This window comes from Echiichthys vipera (genome assembly GCF_963691815.1).
Source record: "Echiichthys vipera genome assembly, chromosome: 9".
Lineage (NCBI taxonomy): Eukaryota > Metazoa > Chordata > Actinopteri > Perciformes > Trachinidae > Echiichthys > Echiichthys vipera.
Window position 1 is genome coordinate 2,065,764 of NC_139834.1, and position 9,867 is coordinate 2,075,630.

General features: G+C 48.3%; 1 protein-coding gene across 1 annotated transcript in view; it reads left to right on the top strand.

Annotated features, from left to right (window-relative positions):
- Positions 1-9,412, top strand: part of gpr37l1b (G protein-coupled receptor 37 like 1b) — a gene marked incomplete at its 3' end in the record, with an annotated part of 9,581 nt that extends 169 nt beyond the window's left edge. Inside the window, exons 1-4 of the mRNA XM_083920004.1 lie at positions 1-735; positions 5,202-5,510; positions 7,985-8,356; positions 9,239-9,412. The exon at positions 1-735 is cut by the window's left edge and continues 169 nt beyond it. Coding sequence (XP_083776130.1) covers positions 34-735; positions 5,202-5,510; positions 7,985-8,356; positions 9,239-9,412 — 1,557 coding nt within the window. The 5' untranslated portion in view covers positions 1-33. The remainder of the gene's footprint in view (positions 736-5,201; positions 5,511-7,984; positions 8,357-9,238) is intronic.
- Positions 9,413-9,867: the final 455 nt, after the last annotated feature.

Here is a 9,867-nt window from a genome sequence, read left to right on the forward strand (position 1 = left end):
TTCAAGAGGAGTCCTTCATTTTGAATCTGCACGATGGCCCCGTCTGTCGGTCTGTGGTTGTGTCTGTACCTGCCGCTGCTGATTACAGACGCAAAGAGCGTCGGGCAACACGACAGTCAGAGCGACGTCCTTAACAAACCCTCCTCCCTCGTCAAACTGGAACCTCTTTGGGCCACCAAGCAGCTCAGGACTGGGGACGACGCCCGTGCCCCCAACCGGAGCCTCTCTGTCGCTGAAATGCTGGATCTGGACGCGGACCAGCCCCGCCGCCTGGCCCGCGGCGCCGAAGAGGAGGAGCAACAGTCCACCTTCAGCCAGTCCTTTGAGAACGACTCGGTGACGACGCCGCAGGCCACCGAGTTCGACAACGGGACAAAAGTAGGAGCGGGAGACGATCGTGATGATAATCTCCATGGAAACGCCTCCAGCTCCAACCACGATGCCCCGGGACTCTTCAACCCCTTCTACCCGCTGGCAGAGAGCTCGTATGCGGCCTACGCGGTGCTATTCCTGGCTGGCCTGGTGCTGGCGGTGGGCGTGGTGGGAAACATGGCGGTGATGTGTATCGTCTGGAACAACTACTACATGAGGTCCGCCTGGAACTACCTACTGGCCAGCATGGCATTCTGGGACTTCCTGGTCCTGGTGCTCTGCCTTCCTGTGGTGGTCCTCAACCAGCTCTCCCATAGGAGGATCCTGGGTGACATCACCTGCCGCATGGTGCCTTATATGGAGGTGGGTGGGGCTTATGTGGATGTAGGAAGGGGAAGAGATAAAATGGTCGTGTCTAGATGGGAACTTCTAGAAGCGCTAGAGGAGACTTGCTTCCCTTTGACCTGTTCTAACTTTAACCAATCAAGGTCGACACCTAACCATAACCCTCTTACCTTAACCATTCAAGATCAACGCCTAACCTTAACCGTCTATTTTAACGTGAATTTCGTGATCCAAGAGAAAACAGAGTTAGTGAGCGGCTTGCTCCATAGCTGCTCATCTCATCCGTGGAAGCCTCCATGTTGTTCACGCTCAACAGTCGCTTCTGTTTCACTTCAATCCACCAAAGTAACCAACGCTGATTGGTTCGGTCACTTGGCAAACTCACCAGACTGATCTGCGAGTAAAATACAATGGCGCCCACAAGATCAGTGTGGTCTCACGAGGCTAGCGTACATGTGCAGGAGGCGAGATATTATTGCAGCGATTTGCAACAGTTCCTGTGTCCGGCAGTGTTACAGACACATGCATGACCAGTGCAAGTGAACGGTCAGTGATATGTGTTTTCAGGTGTGTAACTATGGACGGGGATTACACGGTGGTGTGGTGGTTAGCACTGTCCACTCACAGTAAGAGGGTTCCTGGTTTGAGTCCCGTCTGGGGCCCTTCTGTGTGGAGTTTGCATGTTGTCCCCGTGTCTGCGTGGGTTTTCTCTGGTACATGTGCAAACGTGGACTGCAAGCGTGCCGCTCCTAGACGCGGTACGGTTGCACTCACACTGGTCAAAGGAACCAGACTTTAGCCGTGAAACGTGCTGGGGCACGGTACAGAGGAACAGTGGGAGTGCGCCCTTAGTAACACACTTCCGTGGTCTCAACATATCAATTAAATTGTTGCCAAGATGGGTCGAAGTATCGCTGCTGAAATTGTTCTGTTCTAATAACATGGCCACACCATGATGCGTGGGGTTTGCTGTATGTTGCTAAATAGGGGTTAAGGGACCTTTGAGAGACTGTGATTATTATGGGAAGCTAAGCTAAGTGACGCGTCGAGCACGTGAAAACAAAAGCAAGGAAGTGTTGATCGAGACATGAGGCTGAAGTAAGAAGTCAGTGTATGTTCTGAAGTTAAACGTCTGTGCGTGTCGTTCTTTCACACACAACAGAAATGTGCTCCCAATTTAACACCTGTGACACGGTGGTGTAGTGGTTAGCACTGTCGCCTCACAGCGAGAGGGTTCCTGGTTTGAATCCCGGCTGGGGCCCTTCTGTGTGGAGTTTGCATGTTGTCCCCGTGTCTGCGTGGGTTTTCTCCGGGTTCTCCGGTTTCCTCCCACAGTCCAAAGACGTGCAGGTGTTGGGTTCATTGATGACTCTAAATCACCCGTAGGTGTGAATGGTTGTCTGTCTCTGTTCGTCTCTATGTGTCCTGTGATAGACTGGCGTCCTGTCCAGGGTGGACCCCGCCTCACGCCCGATGTCAGCTGGGATCGGCTCCAGCCCCCCACGACCCCGACAGGGACAAGAGGCTGAAGATGAATGAATGTGTATGAGGGCGCAGTCTTGTCCTTCAAAGTGCCAAAACCACTGATGCTGCTGAGTTTGGTTTTAAATCTACAACATTTGACTTCTCTGGAGCTTTAGATCAGTAAAGAACATAAATAAACCATCCAGCGACTGCTCCGTAGGACGATTAGCGTGTGAAATGGTAGAGATTTCAATTTAAATAACAAACCACAGCAGACTGAAGCCGTTGCTATGGTGACCTGTTGCTGTGTCTGCTGGAACGTCCTGCTGCTGCTTTCATGGTTTGACAGGAACAAATTTGGGGTGAAACCGTGTTTGTATGATTTGTTACCCGGCGTCTCTGCCGGCCATGTTGAACCGAACAGCGGTGATTCGTCTGTTTTTGCAAAGTCTCACAGATTGAGCTAACAGCTAACTGTTTCCCTGCTAAGCTAGGCTAAACACACGGGCCTGTACTCTCTGTACATCGAACTCTGGAGAAGATAGAAACCAAATATCTTTACTAAGTGCTCTTAAAGATGAAGACTGGGCTTCCACTGAGGTAGAAGTGGGATTTTTCCACTGTGGCTGAGGAAATGTCTTCATGTTAAAGCGTAATTCATCAGCGTAAAATCATCCCAGGGTCTTTTTCAGCACTTACAAACATCAAATAAGTCATCAAGACAGTTTTTTTTTTGTGTATGAACTGTTAACAGAGAAATCCAGGAGAGTGGCTAACAGTGATTAGCTCGGGGCAGTACGGTGAAGGCATTCAAAGGTCTTTTTTAACCACTAATTTCATTTTATGTGTAGGGACTCTTCTCATGCTGCGGCAGAGGTTAGCTGTTATTTTCAGCAGCATTAGTGGTTAAAAAAAACAAAATATCTCTAATCACGCACTTACACATTGTCCCTCCGTGCCGTGCCCCGTGCTTTAGGGTCCTTGTCCCCCCCTCCAGGCCCGTTTGTACTCACACTACCTGGGCCTCGGAGAATGCTTCCTGCTGCCTATACGTCATCACGCCGTAACACGTCACACGCATTGATGACGTCATGGCGATGCGTGGCTTTGTTTCCAGATCTTTCCGTAGACCTCGGAGTTTTTGTGCGTCTTGTCGACTGTTTTTGAATCTTTTCATCGACCAAATCTGCAGTAAACACTCCACCTCCGCATCACACCAACGTGAACCTTTCACCGCCATTGTTTGAAATGTCCGCGCATGGTCCCTCCTTCTTTTTTCTACGTCCCAACAGGCGCACAGGAAATTACCTCAGAACCGCCGTAGGCCTCGTGCTCGTACACGTGCGCACGCTCGTGCTCGTACACGTGCAAACGTGCTTTACTAAAGCCCACCTCTCCCAAACGGGCCGTGGACGGCAAGCTGGCCGCAGTTATGTGCGGAGCGGTTGCACTCACACCGGTCAAACACACTAGGCTTGACCGGTGACGGTGTTAAACACCTGGGGCCTGATGTGACGGTGTTAAACACCTGGGGCCTGATGTGACGGTGTAAGACACCTGATGTGACGGTGTTAAACACCTGGGGCCTGATGTGTCGGTGTTAGACACCTGGGGCCTGATGTGACGGTGTTAAACACCTGGGGCCTGATGTGACGGTGTTAGACACCTGGGGCCTGATGTGACGGTGTTAAACACCTGGGGCCTGATGTGACGGTGTAAGACACCTGATGTGACGGTGTTAAACACCTGGGGCCTGATGTGACGGTGTTAAACACCTGGGGCCTGATGTGTCGGTGTTAGACACCTGGGGTCTGATGTGACGGTGTTAAACACCTGGGGCCTGATGTGACGGTGTTAAACACCTGATGTGACGGTGTTAAACACCTGATGTGACGGTGTTAAACACCTGGGGCCTGATGTGACGGTGTTAAACACCTGGGGCCTGATGTGACGGTGTTAAACACCTGATGTGACGGTGTTAAACACCTGGGGCCTGATGAGACGGTGTTAAACACCTGGGGCCTGATGAGACGGTGTTAAACACCTGATGTGACGGTGTTAAACACCTGGGGCCTGATGTGACGGTGTTAAACACCTGATGTGACGGTGTTAAACACCTGGGGCCTGATGTGACGGTGTTAAACACCTGGGGCCTGATGAGACGGTGTTAAACACCTGGGGCCTGATGTGACGGTGTTAAACACCTGATGTGACGGTGTTAAACACCTGGGGCCTGATGAGACGGTGTTAAACACCTGGGGCCTGATGAGACGGTGTTAAACACCTGGGGCCTGATGTGACGGTGTTAAACACCTGGGGCCTGATGAGACGGTGTTAAACACCTGGGGCCTGATGAGACGGTGTTAAACACCTGGGGCCTGATGTGACGGTGTTAAACACCTGGGGCCTGATGTGACGGTGTTAAACACCTGATGTGACGGTGTTAGACACCTGATGTGACGGTGTTAAACACCTGGGGCCTGATGAGACGGTGCGCTTTTCTCGCACATAAAGTGCTTTTTATAAAGGAAGAAGGTGACGTCTGACCAGAATAAATACAGTTTTATCTGATATGTCTGCAGTGAAATGATAAAGAGGAGTGAGAATATAAGTTGAGAGATGGGAAACCTTTTTAATGTGGTGAACTTTAATCAGAAATCAAGCTGTTAAATAGTTTAACACTTGTATTAACTGCTTGTTCTGTGAAAAGTTAAATGGATATGAACATGTAGAACAGTCTTTTCAGTCACGGTGGAGGTCGACATGATAATAACTAAGTGTTTATTTCCATTATCGATAAATCTGCAGATCATTTTCTCCATCAACGGATTCTTTTGGTCTTTAAACTGTGAAAAATAAACATCATAAACATAAACATCACAGACGGAAATGGACCCAACTTCTTACAGCACGGCTTTCCAACATGAACTCTTTCTTTAAGTGTAGAAAGAAGCAAAGACAAAGACACAAGAACAACGTAGATCTACTCACTGTTGGTCTGCTCCTTCCCGTGTCTGCAGGCCGTGTCTCTGGGCGTAACCTCCTTCACCCTGTGCGCTCTGGGCATCGACCGTTTCCACGCTGCCACCTCCTCGTCCCAGCCCAAGGCCCGGCGGGTGGAGCGCTGCCACACGGTGCTGCTGAAGCTGCTGCTGGTGTGGCTCGGCGCTCTGCTGCTGTCCAGCCCCGAGATCTTTCTGTGGCAGCTGAGCCAGGCAGTGTCACCGTCCACCGGCCGGCTGGTCGACTCCTGCACCATCACCCCTTCCTCCCCTCTGTCCCTCTATCTGCCTGACTCCCTCCACTCCCTGCTGCTCAAGTATCACCAGGTGAGAATATAACAGTGACCTTGAATGGTTAAGGTTAGATGGTTAAGGTTAGACAGTGACCTTGAATGGTTAAAGAGGTGGTTGAGGTTAGACAGTGACCTTGAATGGTTAAAGTTATATGGTTAAGGTTAGGCAGTGGCCTTGAATGGTTAAGGTTGGATGGTTAAGGTTAGGCAGTGACCTTGAATGGTTAAAGTTAGATGGTTAAGGTTAGGTAATTACCTTGAATGGTTAAAGTAAGATGGTTAAGGTTAGGCAGTGACCTTGGATGGTTGAAGTTAGGCAGTGACCTTGAATGGTTAAAGTTAAATGGTTGAGGTTAGGCAGTGACCTTGAATGGTTAAGGTTAGATGGTTAAGGTAAGACAGTGACCTTGAATGGTTAAAGTTAGATGGTTAAGGTTAGACAGTGACCTTGAATAGTTAAAGTTAGATGGTTAAGGTTAGGCAGTGACCTTGGATGGTTGAAGTTAGACAGTGACCTTGAATGGTTAAAGTTAGATGGTTAAGGTTAGGCAGTGACCTTGGATGGTTGAAGTTAGACAGTGACCTTGAATGGTTAAGGTTAGATGGTTAAGTTAGGCGGTTACCTTGAATGGTTAGACGGTTGAGGTTAGGTGAGTCCACAAAAAAACAGAATTCTGGTTAGTCAGTAAACCGTCACAGTTTACAGACCCACTTCCTGCTCCAACTTCGATGTGACTCCAGGTGCGCACACCTCAGTTTTACCTCTTAATAGGGTGGTTTAGATGATCTGGATGAACTTGTCGGGATAGTGCCATATCTTCCACCAGAAAGTGCCATATCTTCCACCAGATAGTGCCATATCTTCCACCAGATAGTGCCATATCTTCCACCAGATAGTGCCATATCTTCCACCAGATAGTACCATATCTTCCACCAGATAGTGCCATATCTTCCACCAGATAGTGCCATATCTTCCACCAGATAGTGCCATATCTTCCACCAGATAGTGCCATATCTTCCACCAGATAGTGCCATATCTTCCACCAGATAGTGCCATATCTTCCACCAGATAGTACCATATCTTCCACCAGATAGTGCCATATCTTCCACCAGATAGTGCCATATCTTCCACCAGATAGTGCCCTATCTTCCACCAGATAGTGCCATATCTTCCACAAGATAGTGCCATATCTTCCACCAGATAGTGCCCTATCTTCCACAAGATAGTGCCATATCTTCCACAAGATAGTGCCATATCTTCCACAAGATAGTGCCATATCTTCCACCAGATAGTGCCATATCTTCCACCAGATAGTGCCATATCTTCCACCAGATAGTGCCGTATCTTCCACCAGATAGTGCCGTATCTTCCACCAGATAGTGCCATATCTTCCACCAGATAGTGCCATATCTTCCACCAGATAGTGCCATATCTGACATCAGATAGTGCCATATCTTCCACCAGATAGTGCCATATCTTCCACCAGATAGTGCCATATCTTCCACCAGATAGTGCCATATCTTCCACCAGATAGTGCCATATCTTCCACCAGATAGTGCCATATCTTCCACCAGATAGTGCCCTATCTTCCACCAGATAGTGCCATATCTTCCACAAGATAGTGCCATATCTTCCACCAGATAGTGCCCTATCTTCCACAAGATAGTGCCATATCTTCCACCAGATAGTGCCATATCTTCCACAAGATAGTGCCATATCTTCCACAAGATAGTGCCATATCTTCCACCAGATAGTGCCCTATCTTCCACAAGATAGTGCCATATCTTCCACCAGATAGTGCCATATCTTCCACAAGATAGTGCCATATCTTCCACAAGATAGTGCCATATCTTCCACCAGATAGTGCCATATCTTCCACCAGATAGTGCCATATCTTCCACCAGATAGTGCCATATCTTCCACCAGATAGTGCCGTATCTTCCACCAGATAGTGCCATATCTTCCACCAGATAGTGCCATATCTTCCACCAGATAGTGCCATATCTTCCACCAGATAGTACCATATCTACCAGATAGTGCCATATCTTCCACCAGATAGTGCCATATCTTCCACAAGATAGTACCATATCTTCCACCAGATAGTGCCGTATCTTCCACCAGATAGTGCCATATCTTCCACCAGATAGTGCCATATCTTCCACCAGATAGTGCCATATCTTCCACCAGATAGTACCATATCTTCCACCAGATAGTGCCGTATCTTCCCCCAGATAGTGCGGTATCTTCTACTAGATAGTACCGTATCTTCCACCAAACAGTACCATATCTTCCACCAGATAGTGCCATATCTTCCACCAGATATTGCCATATCTTCCACCAGATATTGCCATATCTTCCACCAGATATTGCCATATCTTCCACCAAATAGTGCCATATCTTCCACCAGATAGTGCCATATCTTCCACAAACTGCACCACAGACTATTACGATCAACCAAAGTACGACACTACGGTGATGTAATCGGGGGACTCTGTAATCTGTTTCAGGGTCGTATGTGGTGGTGTTTTGGCTGCTACTTCTGCCTCCCCATCCTCTTCACCGTCCTCTGCCAAATGGCCACCCGCAACGTCAACAGCGACTCCAACGCTGCACAAAAGCAACGCAACCAAGACGACCGCTCCACCAATCAAAAGCGGCAGCAGCACCAGGCGGTGGAGCGGCAGCTGAACTGCACGCTGTTGGCTTTGGCCGTGGTTTACGGCATCTGCGCTCTGCCCGAACACGTCTGCAACATCACGCTGGCCTACACGCACATCACCGTCTCCGAGGACACGGCCGCCATGCTGGCACTGTTGCATCACTTCCTGTTGTTCTTCAAGTCATCGGTGACACCGGTGCTGCTGCTGTGTCTTTGTAAGGTAGGTCATGATGAGTCAGAACACGTCGCGAATCATTAACGTTAATGAGCAGGACTTTGAAACCTTCCCCTTTAGTCGTTTAAAATTAACCGTCACCTTTAGTTGTCTTAACTTAACCGTCGCCTTTTGTCATCTAAACTTAATCGTCACCTTTAGTCGTCTAAACTTAACCATCGCCTTTTGTCGTCTAAACTTAACCGTCACCTTTAGTCGTCTAAACTTAACCGTCTCCTTTAGTCGTCTAAACTTAACCGTCACCTTTAGTCGTCTTAACTTAACCATCACCTTTGTCGTCTAAACCTAACCGTCACCTTTAGTCGTCTAAACTTAACCGTCTCCTTTAGTCGTCTAAACTTAACAGTCACCTTTTGTCGTCTAAACTTAACCATCACCTTTCGTCGTCTAAACTTAACCATCACCTTTAGTCATCTAAACTTAACCGTCGGCTTTTTGTCGACTTAACTTAACCGTCGCCTTTAGTCGTCTAAACTGAACTGTCACCTTTAGTCGTCTTAACTTAACCGTCTCCTTTAGTCGTCTAAACTTAACCGTCACCTTTAGTCGTCTAAACTTAACCGTCACCTTTAGTCGTCTTAACTTAACCGTCACCTTTTGTCGTCTAAACTTAACCGTCACCTTTAGTCATCTAAACTTAACCGTCACCTTTAGTCGTCTAAACTTAACCGTCACCTTTAGTCGTCTTAACTTAACCGTCACCTTTAGTCGTCTAAACTTAACCGTCACCTTTAGTCGTCTTAACTTAACCATCACCTTTAGTCGTCTTAACTTAACCGTCACCTTTGGTCGTCTAAACTTAATCGTCACCTTTAGTCGTCTAAACTAAAAACGGCACTGACCTGTGGTTGTGTCGTTGTGTTTCAGGCTCTCGGTCAGGCTTTCATGGACTGCTGCTGCTGCTGCTGTCAGGAGTGTCAGCCGACCGCGACTCAGGGCTCGCCAAGCTCCGCCCAGGTCAAACTGAAGGCGGCCAACGAGACGTCCATCTTCTTCGACAAGGCTAAAGACACGTCAGCCATCTTGTCGATCTCCAGCTAGAGCCATAGGTCCCTCTTTCACCATTAATCCATCATCTCTTCCTCCATGAATCAACCCTGTGCGTCTTTTTACCCTTGAACGCCGTATTTCTTCCATTTGTAGTTTCGATTAACTCATCAGTTTCCTTTCTCCTCTCTCTTGTGGATCGGCACTCGTCTTTCTTTCTGACCTCGCCTCCTTTTCCAGTGTTTCCATTTGTATGATATTCCCTCTCTATGGACACAGTGTTACCCCCCCTCCAGCTTCCTGTCTGTGCAGGAAGTGATGTTTAATCCGTAGTGAGATTAGAGAAGTTGCTGTACTTGCACAACCGGCTGTTGTAAAAGCAGGAGCCTGCTTCAGGACTCTCCGAATGGACTCTTCCCTCCGACCTCCTGCTGTAGTAACGTGTGATATGAACGTCCTGGATGTTTCCTTTGTTTGGTCTGAAGCTGTGTTTCGTGTCTAGTGTTGTT